The 25,996-nt window shown below is 36.1% G+C and overlaps 1 protein-coding gene across 1 annotated transcript in view; it reads left to right on the forward strand.

Annotated features, from left to right (window-relative positions):
* LOC127987694 (uncharacterized) overlaps positions 1 to 25,996 on the forward strand; it is a 2,462,016-nt gene that overhangs the window by 137,603 nt on the left and 2,298,417 nt on the right. The window contains exons 50-51 of the mRNA XM_052590053.1: positions 10,210 to 10,383; positions 10,727 to 10,897. Of these exons, the coding sequence (XP_052446013.1) occupies positions 10,210 to 10,383; positions 10,727 to 10,897 (345 nt within the window). The remainder of the gene's footprint in view (positions 1 to 10,209; positions 10,384 to 10,726; positions 10,898 to 25,996) is intronic.

Below are 25,996 nucleotides of genomic sequence, written 5' to 3' on the forward strand. Positions count from 1 at the left end.
GTAATTCACAGAACTGATTTAAGACAGTGACAGACAGCACTCATCTTAACTAAATATCAGAGTGAGTGACAGAGATACAGTAGAAACATTATGTGTGGTTTTGTGTTAAATAATGACCCAGATTGTGAAATACATTTATTAGGCTTAGATTAATGGAAGCACAACTTGCACAACAAGCTATGGATTTATTTAAAATATTTGTAATGTTCTTTAAAGTTATCCATAGTTTTTTTGTGGTTCTTTTTTTTAAAGTATCGGTTCAGGCACCGTTTAGGAGCCGGTACCGTTTTAAAAGTATTGAAAAGGCACTGGACCCTACTTAAAACTTATTATTTCTCACTGGCTCATTTACCAAATGAGTGCTTTTTCTTCGTCCTCCACAAATTAAGCTACTGTAGGTAGTTTGGTAGCGAGACGTTTGAATAATTTAGCGTTTTCGATTGACGATGCGATTGACAAAGTTGTGATAAGTAGGCTATACCAACTTTGTAACTCGTTACCCCCCAACACTGGACATAGCAGACGTATGTACCAAATACAAGAAGCTATCAATCAAGAAAGTATCAGGATTATGATTTTTTTTCAGTTTTAGTTTTTGATTAATCACTTGGATTAATCATTCATTTTGACAGCACTATAATGTTTACTGTAAATAGTCAACCATACAAGTGTAATTGTTATTAAGCCTGCACCAATGTTCTTGTCCATCGCCCTCGCAGATTCCTGCAGCTAATCATGGATGTACATAAACATTCCATTAAAAGTTATTGATGACAAGCCTCTGAAGTTTGACTTTTTGCACCATAACAATACTTATTGGCAACTAGTCATCATATCTCTAGTCCTTTAATGTATTTGGATTGTACTAAAGTGCGTTCATTTTAAATGGGCATATATGCGGCTGAGGAAGACCTGAAGGTCGAAACGTTGCTTGATTAAATTCCTCTGGAGCAGTAGTTTTCAGTGTTCAGACTTCACTTCTTTATTTGTCTATATCATTTAGTTGTCTTGCACCTGTGTCCTAATTGGATGTTTGGGATGTGCACACCATTTTTGTATTTTCATATATGCGGCTGAAACAGGAAGCCTAGTGCATCCCAAATTTTTCAACATGAACATTTTAATATAACATTATAGTCATTGTGGCATATGGCCTTTAGAAAAATGTTTTTTGAGGATGTGGGGTAGTACACAATAGGCCCCTCTGGTGCGGCCTAAGCTTTTGTTCTTAATGGCATTTTTTCCCCCTTACATTACTTTTACTTTTATACTTTAAGTAGTTTTTTAAACCAGTACTTTTACACTTTTACTTGAGTAAAAAGCTTGAGTTGATACTTCAACTTCTACAAAAGTCTTTTTAAACCCTAGTATCTATACTTCTACTTGAGTAATGAATGCCAGTACTTTTGACACCACTGCTGGCACTAATCTAGGTTATCCATGTTTTTTTAGTTTTTTTTTCATTGCATCTGAAAACGACTTTGTTCATTACATTCACTTCACGTGATCTGGCGCAGATCAGCCTCCTGCAAAGCTCAGCTGTGGACGATTTAAAAATGTTTGAAATAAAGCAGTGGTTCTCAACCCGCGGCCTGTCACGAATTCAAATGCGGTCTGCACAACATGCCAAAAAAAAAAATTATGCTACTAATGAAATATAAGCTATATCCTAATGTTTTTAAGTGTTTTTTTTTTTTTCTTCTTCATATATTATTTTCAGACATGAGCACTGGCATGAGCATTTAACGAACACATACAAGCGCGCACTTTGGCAGAATTCAATTCAAATAGTCATCAACAGCCATTAGGTAAATTGCCTGTAAGGTAAAATTGCACATCAGAATGGACACATTTGTTTTTAAGTGAGAAAAAAAAGAAATTCAAAAAATGCCAGCGAATGAACATGTACAAACTGTCAATAGTCGCAGTATCAGTATTGAAGGAGAAGTGCTGGATTTTCGTTTTTTTTTTTTTTTTTGCCCTGCAACTCACTTGAAGTTCAGATAAATGGAAACACCATACACTATGTAACAATCCTTAATTGAAGAAATGTGGCAAATATCTCAAGAGAGAACCTCATATTATTAAATTCAATAGTGCTTTCCATATTTGGGTAAAAATAGGCTACATTTGTGAATGCACATTTTCTGAAATGTTGCCCGTCAGGTCATGCAAGCCTGCACTTTAAACCCTTCTGTCAAACTTTCTGCGCCTGCGAGTCCGCTATGGACCGCTAGGTAGGCGTGTTGTAAAAATCGTCATTGGAGAGTGTGTCTCAAGGCACCGAGCAGACGACCGCGCGGACAGGTGCGCCTGGTCAGTTGGCTTCAAAAGCAAAATTGCACATGTGCAGCCAGGCAGAGTGAAGAAGCTCATTGCTACTCAAACCTGTGCAATCCGTCAGTAAAAGAATATAAAGACAGTGAGATGTGCAATAATTCTGGGCAATTGCAGAGCTGGCCATCAGCCTGCGCATTCAGAAGTATAAATTGAAGAAGTCTGCGTCATGATCAATAAGTTCGCCTCAATCTGATTCAGTAAAGTCAAACCGCAGACAGTGAAGCCTCGGAGACCCGCGCGCTGTGAGGCGGGAACAGAGGACTCCGCTTGGTCTTAAAGCCTCCCGTAAACATCCACGATCACAAATAACAATGATTTTCGTAAAATAATGATTAATTATTAATTGATGATTTGTTATTATCATTATGGTCTTGTGAAAATAATAATATGGGCTGCGAGAAAATTATGAAGTGTAGTGCAGGCATGTTTCAGCCCAGTAACACACGGTTCCTCAGAGCCAAAACACAGATCGAATTCTGTTCAGCTGTAGGGGGTTGGGTTTTGGATAGTTATTCATGGCTTGTGGGGTCGAGATAAAGGTGTGAATTGCTCTTTCATATGGATAGTGTCATGAGGCTTTCACTTGCTGAACCGGTTTATATAGGACTGTTGTTTTGGTTATATTCACAGTGCTGGCTCTCTCCGACGAGTGAAATGCAACATTCACACATTACACTATTCCTTTTCGTTTAAAAACATTTCAAGCTTTCTGTAGATATATTTTAAATGTACCTATGTGAGACACCACGATATTATGTTAATTAAAAAATTATCATTATCATTATCATGAAAAATTAAAGTGATGAGACGGCGCCTCCCTGTCATTAATGCACATTAATTATTTTTTCACAAACACTTGAATATGAGCTTCTTATCACGAGTAAAATTCATGCCAATAGCCAACCTATTTAGCTTGATCAGAAGGTTGACTGCAAGAGTCGAGCGGGACGTTAAGAGTTTGTCTGTTTCTTTTACTGATTATTTTCGGGTTAAAGCATGATTTAAACAGATTCACACTGAATCGCTTTCGCAATAATGCGTTCAAACAAATGTTATCTTACAGTCAGTGTTGGGAAAGTTCACTTTCTACATGAACTAGTTCAAAGTTCAATTCACAAATTTTAAAATGAACTAGTTCAGTTCATAGTTCAAACTACAAAATTTTGAACTAAGTTCACACAGTTCCAAAAATGAACTAGTTCATAGTTCTTTTTTTCCATATGTTGCTGCGAGCTATTATTTTTTCAAAATTATTGCAACAGCCCATATAGAATCACAGACAGCAATTATTTTATCAGTTTTAACAATGAAACTATGCGTCAGATTTCATCTTCATATCCAATTTTGAATCCTTATCCAACCAGGGTTTACATTAGCACTGAGGGGACAGCACTTCCCCCTTGTTGCTTTAATGCTTTGTCTCCCACCGACCTTGTCATAAACATCATAAAATTATTTTAAATAATCATACGCCTTCTTGCTACATGGTGGCTGGTGTTGCCAGATTGGGTGTTTTTCCGCTACATATTAAGACCCGTTTACGGTGTGTTTTAGCTGGTTTTTCGCCTGGAAGTCTCTATAGAAATCTGGCACCCTATTGAACGAAGTTAACCTGAGAGAGTGTGCCGTTCACAGACACCAGAATGAACGAGTTGACAGTAACGTTCATCAGGCATTAATTCAGCACGTTCAGTTCACGTTCGCCCAAAATATGAACGAGTTCATGAACTATCGTTCAATGAACGCGTTCAGGCACAACACTGCTTACAGTGCTACATTATCAGCATGCTATCTGATTTTGAAATCTTAGTTAATCGATCTGTTTAGATAAAATAACTGACAAAGATGTTATTTTCATCACAACATAATTTTCACAGCAGAAAACAGCAATTAAAGATGTAGCTAATGCTTACAATGTTATTAGTTTGGCATGTGATATAGGGAAAAAGTTTACACATAGCTTAAGCAACTTTGAAACTCTCCTGTTATTTTTTTAAAATTATTATTATTATTTTATATGCTTTGTTATGAACATAACATTTCAAACATACTGAAATACTTTATTCACGGAGTGAAGGCGGAGCGTGTTTCTGGTATCAGTTCGCGTGGAGGGGAAGTTGTTGCTGCTCACAGACTCTGCTGAGTGAGAGAGATGTTTAACCTGACGAAACGAACATCCGCCAAAAATCAACCTGCAGCAATGCTCGTTCATCGACTCGCCAAGCTTTATTTTTGTAGGTCGCATGGCAGTAAATAATTTGATAATATGACCATGCAGTCAATACAGATATTTAATAAAAACGTTAAAACAAGCAGGGCTGTAAAAAAAACAAAAACAATAAAAAACGCATGCCAGGTCTACACCGGTCTGGAGTCGAACGATCGAACAAAATACAACAGAACACAGTGATGGATACACTGGACACGATCCCCATCAGTGAACTGATGCTCGTTCTGTTTATGATGAAATGTTCTGACACTGCGTTTAGATGATTTGACACTATAGTGTGATGTCATCAAGTTTAGACACACACTTCGCTGTGGGACACAGATGACAACTCTGGTGTCCGGTGTACACACAGACAGTGACTGCTCTATTTACAAATAAGTTCTATAAGAAAAAAAAATAAAAAAATCTAAACCAGCGGCATAACGAGATGGAAATATAAACTAGAAAAAATATTAACAGGTCCTCCATCCATGACACTGACTCACTGCTGAACTGCCAGATTTAATCTGAACAGCTCTTAAAGCTGAGTGGATGGTTAAATGCATGATGGGCTAGTATTAAATTAATCATCTTGTTGCAGTTATAAATTTAACTGCTAAATGAATGATAAAGAATTTATATATTAAAACTTGTTTTGTAAAATTTCTTCGTCATTTGAATATTTATTTAAAAATCGTTTTTTCTAAAAAAAAAAAAAAAAAAAAAAGAAAAGAAAACTGGGATTTTTTTTTAGGACATATGATATTACCCTACTTTAAAAGCAAGTAAAGACGGTTCCCTTTAAAATTACTTTAGATATCAATTACTAAAGCTTTTTTTTTACATCATATGAATGTTGTTGATTATAATGAGAGAACTTGCGTTTAATTGTGAGGACATTTTATTAATTCTTTAGAGTTTCAAAGATTTAGTCGTGCCGGTTTAATTTTATTCGTTTCTTATTTTAGGCAAATTAGGCCTAAATAATGGGAACGAAATTATACACTGCTTCACATTTAAACATGCAACAATTTCTTAATCAGTTTACAGACAAATGTCTTTTTCCCAATAGGTTATGTCAAAATAAAGGGCAGGTAACGAATATCAAAAATGCATGTTGTTTTATTAAAGGAAAAAATATATTTATATTTAAAATATAAATTAAAATATAGGAATAATATATTAAAATATTGACATTTTGCATATTAATCCATGTAGCCTACCCCCCTAAAATAGGCTACCACTTTTAATGCTCGGATGCAAAGTAAACCACAATTTATTTTGAATAATATAACGCATAATTAATATAATATAAATAATACTGCACACCTTTTAAATGTGTCCAATCTAAAATATGGTTTAATACCATGTAGCTTAGAAAATATAAGCACAGACTCTTTCTCTTTGTCTTTCTAAGAAATGCATATAACTTCATAAATACCAAACTTTCTTCTGTGAGTATTAAATACTAAATATAGTAAATATTTAAACTATAGTGTTTTTCTTTCATTTTCTGTGACTGAAGCAGTCAAATGTAACACATCAGTGAGGCAAAACTGACGTCTATTTGCGAAAATGTGCTTTGATGCGCTTGTTTGATAACTTGTGGTTAAAGCGCCACTCAGCGGTCAAAGTAAATGGTAAATGGACTGCATTTATATAGCGCTTTCAACAGACCACATGGCCATCCAAAGCGCTTTACAATTTGCCTCACATTCACCCATTCACACCCATTCACACACCGACGGCGGTGTCTGCCATACAAGGCGCCATCCAGCTCGTCAGGAGCAGCTGGGGTTAGGTGTCTTGCTCAAGGACACCTCGACACTTGGTCAGGTGGAGCCGGGGATCGAACCACCAACCTTCCGGTTTGTAGACAACCTACATGAACCACTGAGCCACTGCCGCCCCAAAGGCTAGAAATGCACTTTACACCGCCGCGGCGGCGGTAGGAGTGGCGATAAAAGCGGCGGTAAAAGCGGCGTTTTGGATGTCTAGTTAGTGTAGATGTGTTTATTCGGTGAAGATAAACTTTGCAGGACACTGGCCCTCCAGGAGCAGGACTGAGAGCCCAAACATTAGCTCTTTACATTCATTGAATGTGATTTATCAACACCTAGTACATCTTAAAATGTACAGCTCAATAAAAATAAAATTTCCAGATGGACAAATATTAAATGCATAAACCAGTATGAATAAACAATATCTTAAAATAAATTTGGAAGTAGGTTGAAAAAGCCAAAATGGGAAGTTTTAAGTAGTTGTACAGCTTGGAGTGTGAAGTTTATTCTTGTACACAGATACAGCATATTCATGGTAGTACACATGAAACTCATGTATTTATTTGTCATTTAAACTGATGTAAACACAAATCCTGTCATCCCCTCTAGTGGACACGAAGTGTTTATGCCTTCATTGCTCAGATAACAAAAGTCAATAGGATTTTTGGGGATGTTAAGTCTGACCAGTTATACAGCAACAAGTCAGACGAGTCTGAAGATCTGAGCTGAATTCGGTGAAACAGTAAAGTTCTAGTTGGTGTCAATAACTCTCATAATAAATAATAATAATGTTCAAATATATGCTTTCTCAAGCCCAACAAAGTAGACTAAGAAGAGAAACTTCATTCAATTTAGTATGTAATAAAACTAATATTACTAATTTATTTAATAGATTTAACTATATTAATTTTCACAATTAATTATTAATGTCTACCTATTGCTTTTAGACTTAAAAGATGAGAGTGGTAAATGTCACAGACATATTATCATGGAACTTTTCAACGCAAGTTTATTTATATAGCACATTTCGTACACAATGGTAATTCAAAGTGCTTTACATAAAAGAAAAGAAGATAATTATGAAGAAAAATAATAACAAAAATAAAAAACTCAATGATTGAAAAATTTACTTAAAATGAATTTAAAAACAGTTAGAAAATGATTTTACATAAAAAACAGTGTAGTGAACAGTGTTCAGTCTATTATTGATTTTTATTTCCACTTCACTTTTATCCAAGGAGACAGAGCTATTTGCATTGTATTTATCAGTGGGACACTATTCACACAATACTATAACCTAGAAATAATTTAAAGGGGTCACTTGCAAGTCGCAGCAGCACGAATTATGTGCCCAGCCACATCTGTTTCAAATATTATGCCAATTAACAGTGAGTGGTGGTTTCAGACATTACAGTGCTTCACTCGTACTGACTTTTATACTGCCGAAAGAATGAAAAGACTGAGCTGAAGGTGGAGCGATTCGACCAATCAAATGAAAGGAGCATTTCAGCTCCGCCCACAAGTGTGAATGAAATATTGAAGCTATAAACCTATTTGTAAACCCCAAATGACAAAATGAGAAATCGAGCCAAAAACAAATTTTCCGTTTGTTAAACTAAATGTAATAACGAATAAATGAGCCATTTTTCCATTACTCGTTACTGAATTCATGTTCTCTCACTTTAATCCTCTCAAGTCTTTCGTTTTCAGTTTTTTCTATTGAAAACAGATTTTGAATGGACAGAAGATACCCAAATTTTTCACACGGACGGGTACGTTTTGATCATTTCATTTCCTACTTAGAATTCAATAACAATAATTGGAAAAATGGCTCATTTATTCATTTTTCCTTTTAGTTTAACAAACGGAAAATTTGGTTTTGGCTGGATTTCTCATTTTTCATTTGAGGTTTACAAATCAGTTTATGGCTTCAGTATTTCATTCGCACTTGTGGGTGGAGCTGAAACTCTGTTTTTATCTGATTGGTCGAATTGCTCCACCTTCAGCACAGCCTTTCATTCTTTCAGGCAGAATAAGAGTCTTAGAAGAGTAATGTCTACAACCACCACTCACTGTTAATTAGCATAATTAAAAACCCAGAAATAATTTGTATTGTAGTATTATATGAATATTGTCCCACTGACAAATAGAGTGCAAATAGTTCTGTCTCCTTTGATAAAAGTGATGTGGAAATAAAAATCAATATTAGACTGAACAGTTCCATGATGATTTGTCTGTAACATTTACCACTCTTGTTTTCTAACTCAAAAGGCACTTGATATGTGTGTGACATTAATAAATAATTATGAAAATTAATAAAGTTCATGAAATAGACAAATTACTTTTATTACATAATAAATTGGTTGATGTTTCTATTCTTAGTCTTCTTTGTTGGGCTTGAGAAAGCTAACATGTATTTAAACATTATTATTATTTATTATGAGAGTAATTGACACAGACTAGAACTTTAATGTTTCAGACCTTCAGACTCGTCTGCTGTATAACTGGTCAGACTTACCTTCCCAAAAAATCCTATTGACTTTCATTATCTGAGCAATGAAGGCCTTAATACTTAATGTACACTAGAGAAGGCAACAGGTTTAAAAAATCCAGTCTACTCTTTTTCCGTTTACATTAGTTTAAATGACAAATAAATACATTCATGTAATGTGTAGTTTCATATGCCATATCTGTGTACAAGACTAAGCTTCACACTTCAAGCTGTACAATTACTTAAAACTTCCCATTCTGGCTTTTTTAACCCAAATTTCTTTTAACATATAGTTTATTCACACTGGTTTATGCATACATTTTTTGTCCTTATGGAACTTTTGGAATTTTTCATAAACTGTATATTTTAAGATGTACTGGGTGTTGATAAATCACATGCAATGAATGTAAAGAGCTCATGCCAGTTCTCTCAGTCCTGCTCGTGGAGGGCCAGTGTCCTGCAAAGTTTAAGCTAAGCAAGGTCTTCAGGATCAGTAGCAATGTCCAAACAAGTGTGTTGGAACTGAACTCTGCAGAACATGATTCTCCAGGTTCAGGACTGGGTTTTAAATCTATAAATGAATTTGTACAGTTGGGTGTCTGCATGCAGAGGTGTACGTGTATGAGAGTGGTAAATGTTACGGACAAATCATCATGGAACTGTTCAGTCTTTATTGATTTTTATTTCCACTTCACTTTTATCAAAGGAGACAAAACTATTTGCACTGTATTTATCAGTGGGAAAATGTTCATACAAAACTATTACCCAGAAATAATTTTTATTTCTGACTTTTTATTTATGATAATTAACAGTGAGTGGTGGTTTCAGACATTTATTTCAGACTCTTATTCTGCCTGAAAGAATGAAAGGCCATACTGAAGGCGGAGTAATTCAACCAATCAGATAAAAGCAGCATTTCAGCCCCGCCCACAAGTGCGAATGAAATATTGAAGCCATAAACTGATTTGCAAACCCCATCAAAAAATGAGAGATCAAACCAAAATATAATTTTCCATTTGTTAAACTAAACGGAAAAATTAATAAACGAGCCATTTTTCCAATTCTTATTGAATTCTAAATAGGAAATGAAATTATCAAAATGTACACGGACCATTGTAGTCCAAATCAGTCGTTCGTTGTAGTTTTTGTAAAGTAATTTCTGTTAAATATCTGCTTTTTGAAGGGGACTTTGAGCTTTTGTAACTTTGCAGATCTTTTTTTTATGCTCAAACAGCAACATTAGTCTAACTAAAGTTCAACATGTAAAAAAGTATACTATGACCCCTTTTAACCGCAGTTCAGAGAAATACAAAAGACACACAACAGAAATTGTAGCAAAAATAATGTAAAAATATAAATGATCTGAAATCCTTGTCTGCTTACTGCAGGTTTTTGAAAAGTCCTGCTGCAGAGGAAGCATGTGAGTATCTCACTGGAGTTCTGGGTAAAAGTCCATTATTACTGAAAGAACTGGATCTGAGTGAAGATAAATTAGGAGATCTGGATTGGGAGAAACTCTCTGCTCTTTTGATGGACTCTCACAGCAAACTGGAGAAAATAATGTGAGTATACATGATGCATACATTGAAACCACTTTGATTATTCATTATCAAAGATTGTCAGTCACATGTGTGATCAGATATGTAGAGCTGTTGATCTGGTGTGTGTGGAATATGTGCTGAATTATAATAATCAAGCATGGCGTAATAGTAAAGTTGGTGTATCGCACCAATCCAGTCTTGCCACTTATCACAGCACTCCATTTAATTATATTCTTTCAGCATCTCTTCCATCACATAACTGCTCACAATCAAACTCTCTCCTTCAACCCCAACACTAACAGTATGCAATATAACTATAATAAAGATACTTGAGGAAAGACTGAAATGCTGTTTTTGTGTTCAGGCTGAATAATTGTGAGCTGACAGAGAAAAGCTGTTCAGTTCTAGCTACTGTTCTCTCCTCCAAAACCATCCTGAAAGAGATGAACCTGAACAACAGTCGTCTGCTAGATTCAGGAGTCAAAGAGATCTGTGAGGGACTGAAGAACCCTGTGTGTGAGCTGAAGATACTGAAGTGAGTACATTTCACCAACAGCTGCACTCAACACTGCAGCAATCACTGGAATATAAGAACTCTTTTATCTGTTCACCTTCAGTAGTAAAAACAACTGAACAATACCATAATACTTATAATACCATAGTGTTTTTGTTGTAGAAAGTGGTTTTCATTCACTAACCTCACGTAGAAACACAAGTCATTATTGACTTTACAATGATAATAAAATAACAAACACTTCAATTTTGATTCGTTCAAATAACTGATTCATTCAGGAGTGAAGTAAATGGTTCTTTATGAATGGTTAATTGAATCATTAGGCATGTTTGCTTTGAAGCGGATCATCACCATCAGACCGATCGTGTGTGACATCAAATAACTGCAAGAGCTTAGAGAGCAGACGACTACTTGTGTTTTTTGTTCGCTCTCGTTGTACTTTGATGTCGGTCTGTGCAGCGCCACTTCAAATTGGATTAAGAAATGAAATGCCACTGTGGGTTGTTTGGGGATGAACAGTTTTGATTTGTCTTTAAATTTTGGTTGGCAAAATTGAGCGAAGCAGAAAACATTGTGTCTAAAAAAACACAATATTTTTAATCCATTCGATACTCCAGAAGTGGGTTTTCTGTGGGCTCACAGCCAAAGTGTGCAAAAGTATCAAAGCATGGCCTGTGTGTATAAAGTCACCTCGGGAGTTTTATATTGAGAATTATTTTTTAGTTTGATGAGCTTAAACGTCCAAATAAATGCAAAATAACATTAAAGACAGTCTGTTTTGTCTTAAGTGATTGTAAACAGTTGAGAAGGAAAACGCATGTGTATCAGTATTGGATCATGCATTTGGCCTCACGACAGCAGCCTGGGGTGTTCACATGTCGCTGCTTTTGCACGCTGAAGTTCGTTATTTCAAATTTAGAAGTGCGGTAAGCATGCTCATAATAGAAGATTTTCATTATATCACATGCACACTATAGGTCATTGGCGAGTGGGGAGGAGGAACTGGCAAAATGAGGTGATGGATCGGATTTCAGAGGTTCCGGATCTGGCTGGTTCCAGAACAAATTAAGCCCTAGGCATCACTCAAAATCTTTCTATGTCTATCAACTACAACACAGTCAACTCACACTGAACAAAATTCTAAATATAACACTTTTGTTTTCGCCCCCAATTGTCATGAGCTGAACTCAAAGATCTAAGATTTTTCTGTGTACACAAAAGGCATATTTCTTTCAAATATTGTTTTGAGAGATAATTCATCCACCTCACAGGTTTGTCATATCAAGATGCTGATTAGACAGCATGATTATTGCACAGGTGTGCCTTAGACTGGCCACAATAAAAGGACACTCTAAAATGTGCAGTTTTACTGTATTGGGGGGTACGGGGGTGTCCGAAAGCCAGTCAGTATCTGGTGTGACCACCATTTGGCTCATACAGTGTAACACATCTCCTTCACATAGAGTTGATCCGGTTGTTGATTGTGGTTTGTGGGTTGTTGGTCCGTCCACTCCTCTTCAGTAACTCTGTGAAGTTGCTGGATATTGGCAGGAACTGGAACACGCTGTTGTATACACCGATCCAGAGCATCCCAAACATGAGTATGTTGGCCATGCAAGAACTGGCATGTTTTCAGCTTCCAGGAATTGTGTAGAGATCCTTGCAACATGGGACCATGCATTATCATGCTGCAACATGAGGTGATGTTCGTGGATGAAAGGCACAACACTGGGCCTCAGGATCTCGTGCATTCAGATATCAGCAAACCGCCCACCCACACGACACCATGCACGCTGTCTGCTATTTGTCATGTACAGTAAAAAACAGTATTCATTCGTGAAGAGAACACCTCTCCAAAGTGCTAGATGCCATCGAATGTGAGCGTTTGCCCACTCAAGTCTCCTATGACTACACACCGCAGTCAGGTCGAAACCACGATGAGGATGACAAGCATGCAAATGAGCTTCCCTGAGATGGTTTCTGACATTTTGTGCCGAAATTCTTTGCTTATGTAAACCAATTGTTGCAGCAGCTGTCTGGGTGGCTGGTCTCAGATGAATTTGGAGGTGAAGATGCTGGATGTGGAGATCCTGGGCTGCTGTGGTCAAACGTGGTCTTCGGTTGTGTGGCTGGTTAAATGTACTGCCAAAATCTCTTAAACACTTTTGAAGACGGCTTATGGTAGAGAAATTAACATTCAATTCACAGGCAATAGCTCTGGTGGACATCCCTGCAGTCAGCATGCCAGTTGCACGCTCCCTCAAAACCTGCTACGTACATCTGTGCCATTGTGCTGTGTGATAAAAAGTGTTGCGTTTATAATTTTGTTCAGTGTAGTTTTCCATTAAAATTGCATTAACAATCATTTGGGACAAATGTAAGTGTGTCCTGACTTTACACTACGCTGGAAGATTGGCAGCTTTTTTCAATCAGCTTCATACAAAGATAAATTGATGCAACTATTCATTCTTTAAGTGAACCTGTGCACTAGTGATAAGATTCACTGTTGAAGCTTGAACATCAGAATAGAGTACAGATTACACATCCGGTGTATAACGTCTGTGAGATGCCTGAGTCGCAGCGCTAGTCTCTGGAGCTGCTGGAGACAAGATCTCGATTTGGCTTTTTTAAAGGATAAATGTGGAGTTCAGTACTTGATTTCTGTTGAGCATATGAGTGTAGTGTAGTGGAGACAGCGCTGGAAATACCAGAGTTTTGTTCAGGGCATGACACACACTCACTGACTCATCGAACCAAAGAAACAAAAAAAAGTGCTGATACGATCCGTGTACCTTAATATAATTTGTTTTAGACAATACGCTGTGTTTTGGACTATGGAGGAACTTTTAAAATGACAGATATGAAAATAAATTTCTTTGTATAATTTACCTTCACAGCACATAATTATTTATTTTTTCTATTTTGAGTTTTATTCATAGAGCACTTTATCCAGATTTAGGAAATCATATGCTATCCCACTGGCATGGGACTATTTGTTTGTCAGAGTGCTTGTTTGAGTGATTGACTTCAGTGAAATGTGAATTTGATGTCATGATTTGAAGGTGAACATGTTTGAGTTATAAGAACATATCCAAACCCTGAAATAACACTTCGAACAATAAACCAGAGATCATTGTCAGAAACTATTTTATAAAGGGCACCTGATTTTCAGTTTTTTTACCTTTTACCTTTTACCTTTTGTTGGTCATCTTTAATGTTAAATTTTTACATAAAATAAATGAGAATTATTATGACAATAGGCTGTTACCAATTAAATCAGTGCTTTAACCCCTTTGCGTGCAAACATCGCTGACGGCCCCAGTTTATTATTGTTTCACTTTCACAGCACATTAAACATCACTGTCTTACTTCATCTGGACAAACTGTGCATCAATGGAAAGTTTAAAGACTCAAGCTTCGATATTTGACCAATATTTTGATAAAACATTGTTGCAGTGACAGATATTTAGTGATTTATGTCAGGAGTGCAAAATAATAAATCCGTATTATGCCACATTTTGAATAGAAATTCACAACTCACTCATATAAAGTCACGTCAAGAGCGGTTTATTTGTGTTCACATAGACTCACTGAACAGCGTCAATAAGGATTTACAGACCAAAGATGCATATCTGCGGAGATATATGGATATATTTACTGATGTTTACTTCATATTTCTTCAGACAGAATCGTCATTTCTATTCATTTTCCACGGATTTACGCGATCAGATGATAAACAGCCTCTCCCAGCGATCTCTGTGTGCGTGCAGTAGTCACAGCTCGTGCGGTGTGTGACTCAGACTCTGATTGGGTCTTTCAAACATCAATCTTAGAGTTTCATATCTGGACACCGCCCCATCGTGTCACATGCTTCCTGCACACTTCCTGGTAGTTATCTGGCCAAAACAACACTGAAACACCTCTGTACACACAAAATATCCGAATAATAAAGCCGCGATTACGATAGTAAAGCTTGGTATGAGAATTTCTTGAGATCTGGGGCGTTTTTATAAAAAAAATCGAAAATGTACATCGGAAATGCTAACTTGTGCAGCGATGAAAAAGGCTACAAATAACATATTTTTACAACAGTAAACGACCAAATTCCACCCCTGATCGCTAAAGGAAGTTATTATAAACACTCGATCGGGGTTTAAAGTGAGTTTTGAGTAAAAGTGTACTAATAATTTCATAAATTGTCAGATGTAGCTTGATGCTAACGTTAGCACCAATGCTACTAATAGCAGGTGCTTTTCTTCTTCATAATGCATTTTTGTCTCAATAATTCACGTAAGGTCGTAAGAAAATGTTTTGTTGTATTTTTATAGTAAGACTTTTGATAAATAAGGGCTAAATGCAAAGAGAGACTGAAGTGAGATCGCTGCTTTGTTGCTTTGTAAAGCCTGAAAAACCACAATCAAGGCTAATAAAGGTGGAATAAAAACAAAAGAATAATGATAAAAGAATAATGCGGATAATGTGTCATACTTGGCGGAGGTGTGAAAGAACCGTTTGGTGAGAACAATACAATCATGATTCGGGCAGTTTTCAACAGTGAAACATACACAAAGAGCACAGGAAAGTTTACATGTGAGATCTTACAGAGATGACAAGGGCCATAAATCAATCTGATTAGCCTTCTCTAAAAACACACATGACATGGCCTTAGAAAATATTTCATAAAATTCACAGTTTTACAGATTCGATTATGAAATTTTTTATGAAGTCTTGGAAGACTTGTGGCCTTAGCTACACTGTGTTTTCAAACTCATTTCCTACATCAACATTTTTTTAAATACATTTAAAACATATGTTTTTAATATTTTTATTTTTGTTTTTATGTTTGAGCTTATATATCTCTATTATCATAACAGTCTGAGTGATTCTGATTCCTGAACAGTAAACTTTAAAGTGTCAGCTTTGTGAACAAAGGTTGATTATTTATCTAGTCAGAAAGAATCATGAGCAGAAACCTTTTTATTTTGGGTATGTAATTTCGGTCTCCATGCCAAAAAAGGGGGGTTACTAGTAAGGGGTTAAGTGGGCTGGTACGCACCAGTACTCAGTACCACCACTTCCAAATATAGCTCTTGAGCGTACCGCCACCTCTCCGTGCGCCCAGAACATGCTTTTAGCGTACCGGTACACTCATTTGGACATCTGTTTTAATAGAGGTTTTAAACTTATGCCTGCGCTGCCGCTTTTCAGAGCGGCCTTTACAATGCAAGCTTCCTAATTCATCCCACTGAAAGCAGAGACTACATTACCCATACACCCTTGACTTTTACAAGTGAAAAGCGCATGCGTCGCTTTTCCCGCTGTCAGTAACAACTAAACGTGGCCAGAGAAGGTGTGTGAAACGAGCACACTCCGCTCGGAGTCAGTTAAAATTCAAATAAAGTGAACAACACTTAATATGCTCTCCTGGCTTCAGACTATGAGTACTAAATAGTGATGTGTCTTTCGTGAACGAATCGTTCTTTTTGAACGAATCTTTTAGGTGAACGAATCATTCTCGTTCACGCAGTCCACTGACTCATATTTCTCGTTCAGTGAAGTTCCTCCCTTCACAGCAGCGCGGCGCTATTAGCAGCACATGCGCAGCTCGGTGAACCGGGTAACTGAACCATTTCAACCTGTCAAAGAATTATTCAACCTCGAGCCAATAGCTTTTGAGTATGAGATGTGAGAGAGCATGTGATTTGTTGAATGTAGTGAACGAATACGCCCTTTAATGAGTTTCATATGAGTCTGAACTAGATCTAAAGATCGTTCGCGAATGAAATGTCTGAACTGATACCCATTTTGTTCGTGCACGAGTTGAATGATTTAGTACATCTCGTTCATGAATGAAATGAACTGGTACATAGCTTATCTTGTTCGTGAATGAAATAAAAGAGTAAACCGGGTTAGTCTGCTATTTAGCATGTCAATCTCGGAAAATGCAAAGCGCAGTTACAGCTACTGTGCACATACGCTTGTTTTGATATTTAGCATACAGAACTCCACGTTTAATCCCCGATTTATGAATGTGAATATGTAATATACAAACTGTCTGATCAAACAATTAAAATGCTAATTAGGCAAGAAAACCTTGTGCTTTGTTCATCTGAACAACTTAATTAGACTTTATATATTGAATGCGATTATACACACATTTTAATAAAGCCAGATCAGTTGTAACAAGTGAATACATTCCTTGACTACACATAATACACTTTTTTTTGCCACCTGCTGCCATATTTTGTGTAATACAAAGAAATGATCACTGAACGAATCAGTGAACGATTCTGAACGAATCATTTTGGTGAACGAACTGAAAATAAACAAATCTCTAGAAAGAATCATAATTTCCACCACTAGTACTAAAACAACACGGTCAGAATCAGATGACTCGCTGGCTGACACCCCACCAAGCCTGAATGATATTGCTGCAGGTCAGACTCAAGGTAATGAAGTAATGCAGTAGCTCTTTCAGCTAGGGTGACCAGATGAAAATTTTGGGACAGTCCCAAAATCTAAACTGTTTTTTTATTTTTTCATTTATTTATTTTTATTAATGCCAAAACACTTAAAGGGGGGGTGAAATGCTATTTCATGCATACTGCGTTTTTTACACTGTTAAAGAGTTGGATTCCCATGCTAAACATGGGCAAAGTTTCAAAAATTAAGTTGTACGTTTGAAGGAGTATTTCTGTTCCAAAAATACTCCTTCCGGTTTGTCACAAGTGTCGGAAAGTTTTTTTTTCCGAGTATGGCTCTGTGTGACGTTAGATGGAGCGGATTTCCTTATATGGGTCTTAAGGGCACTTCTCCCGGAAGAGCGCGCGCTCCCGTATAGCAGAGCAATGAGAGGCTGAGCACAGACAATCACTGATCAGAGCGAGAGCGTCGCGAAATGTCACAAAAGGAGTGTGTTTTTGGTTGCCAGGGCAAGACATCCCTGCACAGATTACCAAAGAAAAAATAGCATTAAGGGACCAGTGGATGGAGTTTATTTTTACAGAGCATCAACGGAGTTGTGCAAGTGTTTGTGTTTGTTCCCTGCATTTCAAAGATGCTTGTTTTACAAACAAGGCCCAGTTTGATGACGGAGTTGCGTATCGTTTATTTCTTAAGGATGATGCAATCCCAACGAAAAAGGGTCACGATCGTGTGTTGGAACCGCAGGCGGTGAGTAAAACTGCTTAAAATATCTCTGCCTCCTTGTTAGTGCGTCCGCCTCCCATCGGAGACCCGGGTTAAAGCCGCGCTCGGAGCGAGTCGTTACTGCTGCTGCTCTCATTCAGTTTCAGCCTCGGGATCTGATTCTGGATCATTAATAAACGGCTGAATCTGACTGTTAGCCATGGTTTGTTTTGGATGATGGTTTTTTCCTCAAGGTAATGTCAGCTTCCAAACGCTCTCAACGCAAAAGCCTACTGGCGCTCGTGATTCTTTAGCTCTGCCCACACGTCACGCCTCCAGTCGGTCGTGTTTTTCCGGGAAAAATCGGTTCAGACTGTCTTTCTCTAATGAATATAATAAAACTAAAGACTTTTTGGAGTTATGAAGGATGCAGTTCTACTCTATAGGTACTCAAGATTAACAGGATATTGAGTGAAAATGAGTATTTCCCCCTTTAATAACATGCCATCAAACACAACAACCTCAAAACAATAGATGACAAATACGAGAAAAGAAAACAAAGAATAAATAATTCAAAGAACATATAAATAACATAAACCAGAGGGGGAAAATTATACAAGGTTAAACATCGAAAGCATTTTTTGACTTTTGAATGACTTTTAGTTTTTTATGCCCGTCAAAGATAAAATGTAAGAATTATAGTCAACCAGAAAAAATGGACAGTACTGGGTTCTTACCCAAAAATGTACACTTATGAATAAAGTACAAGTACAATAAAAAGATTAACAATAAATTGAATACAAAAATTAGAGTTGTAATAAAAGCAAATAATATCAAAAGTATTGATAGAAATTCTAGCATTTGTTTTATCTGAGAGATAGGTACATAACTCATTCCAAAATGATTTAACACAAACAAATTCACAAAAAAGATGTACAATGGTCTCTTCTAAATTACAGAAAGTACTATTTTTTTCAATATTTTGCATATACTTATTAAGTACACTATTACAAGGGTGGTATCTATGTAATATTTTAAATGTGACTTCTTTTATTTTGTTTTTGTTAATAAATATTTGTGTGGAAGAGACCAAGCGGCACTCCAATTAACATTGTACAATGCCATCCATTTAAAAGAAGATGCTGGAATAGATTTTCTGTTGATATGATTTCGAACAAAGCGTTTATTGAATTTGTCCTCAACAATCAAAATCCCTTCTACTGAGATAGAATTGTTAGGGCTATAAATAGAAACAGGATTAAAGCTTTGCTCTCCTTTCAATAGAGTTTTTATAACACTAGGAATGGCATTAAATACAGTGTTATATTCTTTTAATGAAGCCCAAATATCAAATTTCCTGGAAAATTCTGAAAAGGAATATAGCTGACCATTGTCATCTATCAACTGAGTAACAGTGTATACGTTATTTAAATACCATCTCTCAAAAAAAAAATATTTATTTCTATAAAAAATATTCTGATTATTCCAAATAAAACAACGGTGAGGTAAAAAATTGTGTTTGTAAACCAGTAACAATGACAACAAAGCCTGTTGGTGAAATTTGGCTAATTTAATGGGTAATTTACCAAGTGAGAAGAGGCACTGTAACGAAAATTCAATGCCTCCAATTTTCTTAAAAATAAAATTAGGAAATGTATTCCATATAGATTCACTTTTTTTTAACGAATCTTTTCAACCAATTTACTTTTAATACATGGTTAAAGAGGGTAAAGTCAACAACTTCACGACCTCCATCACTAATCTTATTTCTTAGAACCTCCTTTTTAATTTTGTGGGATTTGCTTTTCCATATGAAATTATATAATAATTTATCCAAAAAGTCACATGATGACTTAGGACAATCCATTACAGAGAAGAGATAGGAAACTCTTCATAGACCCTCTGCTTTTGACAATAAGACTCGACCAGTGAGAGACAAATCTCTCGCTAGCCAAGAATTAAACTTCTTTCTAATTATGTCTTTAATAGGATTGACATTTAAGTTCTGATAGGACTATGTCTGAATCTAAAGATATTTTTACACCCAAATAATTAATTACATCTTTAAGCTGAGTTCCACAAATTGCTGTTTTATCTATATTGTGTAATGACAATATCTCACATTTTGAAATATTAAGAAATAGGCCAGACACTTGAGAAAAATCTTTAATGATCTCCATTGCTTTAGGAACCTCTGACTGATCTTTTAAGAAAAGCGTGGTATCATCTGCATATTGGGAGATTTTTATTTCTTTATCATTGATTCTAATACCTTTAAACACATTGTTTTGGTTTACCATTATATATAAAATTTGAGTAACTAACAGAAAGAGAAAGGGGGAGATGGGGCAACCCTGTCTTATTCCTCTGTAGATCGAAAATTTTGGTGTTGTTCAAGATATAAGTTTAACACAACTATTTCCTCTTACATACAAAGTTTTTACTGCATTAATAAAATAATTATTAAAATCAAAGTAATGTAACACACTAAAAATGAAGTTGTGTGGCTAACAGTATCGAAAGATTTTTGGAAATCTAAAAACATAATTAGAGATGGATCTGAAACTAAATCACGATAATCAATCAAATCAAGAACTAACCTTATATTATTTGATATGTGACGGCCCCTTTATAAATCCAGATTGGCACTCATCAATTAAGTCATCCAGGCCATCCAAAATCTAAACTGTTGTCCCGAATCCCAAATCTTGCCCTAATTGTCCCGAAAATTCTACTAAAGCAAAATCTTGAGTAGTTATTGTGTGATAAACATTAAAAACTGTCTGCGGAGGTTGAGTCGTCCTGCAACCAGCCCCTGCTGCTCATTGGCTGCAGCATCTTTTTTCTAAGTTCTAAAAAAATACCGTAGTCCGTAGGCGGCTTGGCACGAATTTAGATTTATCTTTTATCTATAATTTATCTAATTAATCTATATGCACAAAGACAATACAACCTTTTTGTCCCCTTTTTGTTTTAAAGCTTGATGAATAGAGTGCAAGTTGCTGCAGCTGCGAAGAGGACAGTGATGCATGCGTACAGGAGTGATTGACAGTTCGCGGCACTGTGTACAAAAAATATGTTTAAGCTCATTAGCGTTAGCATTACAAAAAGGTCTGATTTACGCACTGTTACAACAGTCATTGTTTTTTTTTTTGTTTTTTTTTTTACAATGACATTTGAGTTCATGATTTTAATGTTGTTGTTTCTTGTGTCAGACTAAAGAGTAATGACAGACGGTTGATATTTGAATAAAAATGTGTTAAGTTAAGGTTTGAAATTCATTTTCTTTTATTATAGTCTACCAAGTCATAAGCCCCCCCATCCCGTCACCCAAGACCGCAGACACCCCCTTAAGCCAATCTCATCTGGTCACCCTATTCTAAGGGTATTTCTTCAAAATCCTTTTGAACAATTCATTTATGTTAAGTAGCTCTGCCTAGCTCAAGCAAATCCAAAAACTAATAAAATGATTTATTATTTTTTATAAGGTCGTCTGTTGACTGCTGTATATAAAACCCCTTCAGTATAGTTGTTGTTACCTCAGAGGATGAGGGGAGTCATCAAAAAAAAAAAAAAAAAACTATATATATATATATATATATATATATATATATATATATATATATATATATGCTATAATAGAGTACCGGCACCTCTCTTGGGCCACTTAAGAAACTGAATTAAATCAGTATTCAGAAATATAGACCCTGTGTCTCAAGATATTTACAGTTTAATGCTCATCAGATGGCTGTATACATACATTTACATAGGAATTACAAATGTATAATGAAATGAGATTAACTTTATACAATATTTTTTAATCCAGAAATATGAAATGATGAAATGATACTTGAATTATGAAAGTAATATCGCCACTAGGAGGCAGTATTTCATTGCGTTAATAAAGGAGCCTTTTATTCATTGAAAATGCTTCATTCATTAATTCAGGAATAAAATCAAGTGGCTTTCTATAATAATTGGTCATTGAATTGTCTATAATAATGGGTCTTTAAAAAACTCTGATTCATTCAGGAATGATACACAACTCTATGTGCCTACTCAGAGTCTGTCACACAGCGGTTCTGTGACTTGGGTTTAGTTGACAGGGAAAATAGCTATTTTGTATGCCATCAGTTAGCTGGCAAATAACCCTACACGAAAGAAATGTCTGTCTAGGCTCTGCCTCGGTATGGTTTGTCAGTTCGTTAAGCCATTCATTAAGCTGGCTCTTTGATTTAGAGAAAGAGATAAAATGTAGTAGAAACAAACATGTGAGGAATTGATATAAGCGAAGGACTCTTATGTTTTTTAAGGACTATTATTATGTTGCAATGTTTGGTTGATCAATCAGCAGAGAGGGGCGTTTCATTCCCGCCCGGATGTAGAGATCGATAAATAGTTTTTAGGGCCCGAGCACCGAGGTGCGAGGACCCTCTTGTATCTGCTTTGTTTATTAGGGCTCAAGCCTGGAGGGCGAGAGCCCTATTGTTTTCCTTAGGATTATTTTTAGGGCTCAAGCCTGGAGGGCGAGAGCCCTATTGTTTTCCTTAGGATTATTTATTATTATTATTATTAGGGCTCAAGCCTGGAGGGCCCCCTGGAATATGGAGGGCCATATATCATACATACTTGTACGTAGACACACGAAACTCGGTACACATATAGAACTCATCAATACAAACAACTTTCGCATTGCATATCATAGGCTCCGCCCAACAGGAAGTTGGCTATTTAGGGTTTATTATTCATATTTGTCGTCAAAGTTGAGGGGGCTTTTGGAGTCCTTAACATACTCAAAAACTCTTGAAAATTTGCACACACTTTGGAATCTGTGGCCTTTAGGAGCCTGCAGAGGCTGGGACCGGGCGTGGCACAGGGGCTCTACAGCGCCCCCTGGAACACAGTCAGAAATGTTGATGTATAGCTCACACATACTTGCACATATTCATATGAAACTCAATACACATATAGATCTCATTGTGCCGAACAATTTTTGTATTGCATGTCATTGGGCTCCACCCAACAGGAAGTCAGCTATTTAGAGTTATGTAAAAAGCGCATGCTCTGGAATTTGATATACTTGTCATAGGTTTTTTTACTCGATTACCACCAAACTCGGTCAACATGATCTCAAGACATTGAGGATGCTAAATTGCGAAGAGATTTTTGATATCTCGAACAGTTTGCCCGTGGCGAGGCGTTGAAATTATGGCGAGAAATGAGAAACAGGAAATGTATAATAACATCCACATACATTTGCTGAATTTGATCAAACTTAATTGGTTTGTTCGTTGTATGATACCGATCGTATATATGTGACTATTAGGAGTCAAAGTTATAGCGCCACCAACGGGCAGCAGGAAGTGTATCATTTTCAGAACGCTTTGAATTCAGCATCTTATTTTTACTTGATTTGCTTCAAACTTCATCAGAATAATGACAAAACACGGCCGAAGAAAATCTGTCGTGGGGATATTTATATCTAATATAGTGTTGCCATGGCAACGTGTCAAACTTGAATGTTCTGTTCTGGTGATTTTTAGGCAGATAACTAGCTCAGATTTACATGAAACTCGAAACAGATATCAGTATTAAAGATAGCTAGACCATGGCAAAAGCTTTTAAAAGGGCATGGAAGAGGCACTCTATAGCGCCACCTTTTGTCAAAAGTGGGGGGGTTAGTTTTAGCTACAGACACCAAACTTGGTACTTAAATTGTTCTTATCAAGACGGAGAACTTTCTAATTCGCAGTCATAAGCTACGGCCAACTGTAAGTTGGCTATTTTGACTTGAATATGGATTTTTGGGAATTTTCTTTTGTGAATTAATGCATACTCCTCCCAGGGGAAGTACACTATACACACAAAACTTGGTCTACATTAAGAAAAAAAATTGAGGAACTTAAATTGCGAATGAATTTTGGATAGCTTGAACGGTTTTGTCGTGGTGATTTTTTGAAATAACAGTAAAAAGTGAAACATTAATCGTCTTGTATTTTTAAATTGCAGCTTCCAAACCTTTAAAAAATATTTTTCATTTAGAAAACCAGTGATTCTGAGGAAATATGCATAGTTTCATGACTTTACAGCACTGTATGATTAAAAGAAAATAAAAAACTGTCAGACATCTCAACTCACTCTGTCCCTCTGTTTGAGGAATGTATGTGTGCTGACTGTGTGTGTGTGTGTGTGTGTGTGTGTGTGAGTGTGAGTGGGGGAGAGGTGTGAGGTGAGTGGCAGACAAGACAGGGAGAGAGAGAGGGACTTAAACATCTCTTTAATCACCAGAAAAAAATATGATTTTAAATTGTTATTTTTTTGTTGTTGTTGCTAATTGTGCTGTTTTCATTACAGCTTAAGAAATATCTTAGGCCTTATCCTTTTCTGACAGTTTCAGGGATTTAAAAAAATTCTAAAAATACTTATTTTAGCTGCAAATAATAATTTCTAACTTATTTGACACTGACCTCTGACACCCTGTGACATGACATTTATTTTTAATTTACATAATCTCATGGATGTAACAGTAAAACTGTTCAGCTCACAGATGAAGACTAAGCTCTGATGCAAGCAGAACTATTTCACAAATTCTTAAAGGTTAATGAAATCATAACAACACTTTTAAATTATTTAAGGATTTGGTAACACTTTAAAATAATGTCTCAATTGTTAACATTAGTAAATGCATTGCTAACACTTCATAATAGCTGCACTCCTAGCTAAGCATTAGTAAATAGCCAGTTCATGCTTTATATATCCTTCTCCCAAAATTAATATTTTAGTAAGCATTTTATAAATACAGCTATAATTAAATTGTTCATAGATTATATACACATTTATTTTGAGGAGATTAAAGGCTGTTATCTTCCAAAATAAAAAATAAATAAAAAAATACAAATAAACACAGAACTAAAAAGGGAATCATTAATTGGCTTGTATTTTTAAATTGCAGCTTCCAAACATTTCATAGCATTTTTTCATACAGAGATCAAATCATTCTGAGGAAATATGCATAGTTTCACGACTTTACAACACTGTATGGACAACAGAAAATTTAAAAACTGTCAGACTTCTTAACTGACATGATCTCACTCTGGCCACTCTGTCTGTGTGAGGGAAGGGAGGGGGAGAGGGAGGGGGAGTGTGAGGGGGTTGGTGACTGACTGCATTTTTGGTGACTGACAGTGTGTGTGGATTGTAGGGAGGGGCTGTCTGGCAGAGAGAGAGAGAGAGAGAGAGAGAGAGAGAGAGAGAGAGAGAGAGAGAGAGAGAGAGACCTAATCATCTCTTTAATCATCAGGGTGAAAAAAATCAGTATTTTAACCCCTTTCTAGGCACCTCCTTTTTTGGCATGGAGACAGAAATGACATACCCAAAATAAAAAGGTTTCTGCTCATGATTCTTTCTGACTAGATACATATTCAACATATGTTCACAAAGCTGACACTTTAAAGTTTACTGTTCAGGAATCAGAATCACTCAGACTGTTATGATAATAGAGATATATGAGCTCAAACAAAAATACAAATATTAAAAACATATTTTTTAAATGCATTAAAAAAATTGTTGATGTAGGATATGAGTTTAGAAATAGAGTGTAGCTAAAGCCACAAGTCTTTCAAAACTTCATTAGAAATTTCATAAGCTAATCTGTAAAACTGCGAATTTTATGAAATATTTTCTAAGGCCATGTCATGTGTGTTTTTAGAGAAGGCTAATCAGATTGATTTATGGCACTTGTCATCTCTATAAGATCTCACATGTAAACATTCCTGTGCTCTTTGTGTATGTTTCACTGTTGAAAGCTGCCCGATTCATGATTGTATTGTTCTCACCAAACGAGTCTTTCACACCTCCGCCAGGTATGACACATTATCCGCATTATTCTTTTATCATTATTCCACCTTTATTAGCCTTGATTGTGGTTTTTCAGGCTTTACAAAGCAACAAAGCAGCGATCTCACTTCAGTCTCTCTTTGCATTTAGCCCTTA

This window comes from Carassius gibelio, chromosome B22 (genome assembly GCF_023724105.1).
Source record: "Carassius gibelio isolate Cgi1373 ecotype wild population from Czech Republic chromosome B22, carGib1.2-hapl.c, whole genome shotgun sequence".
NCBI lineage: Eukaryota > Metazoa > Chordata > Actinopteri > Cypriniformes > Cyprinidae > Carassius > Carassius gibelio.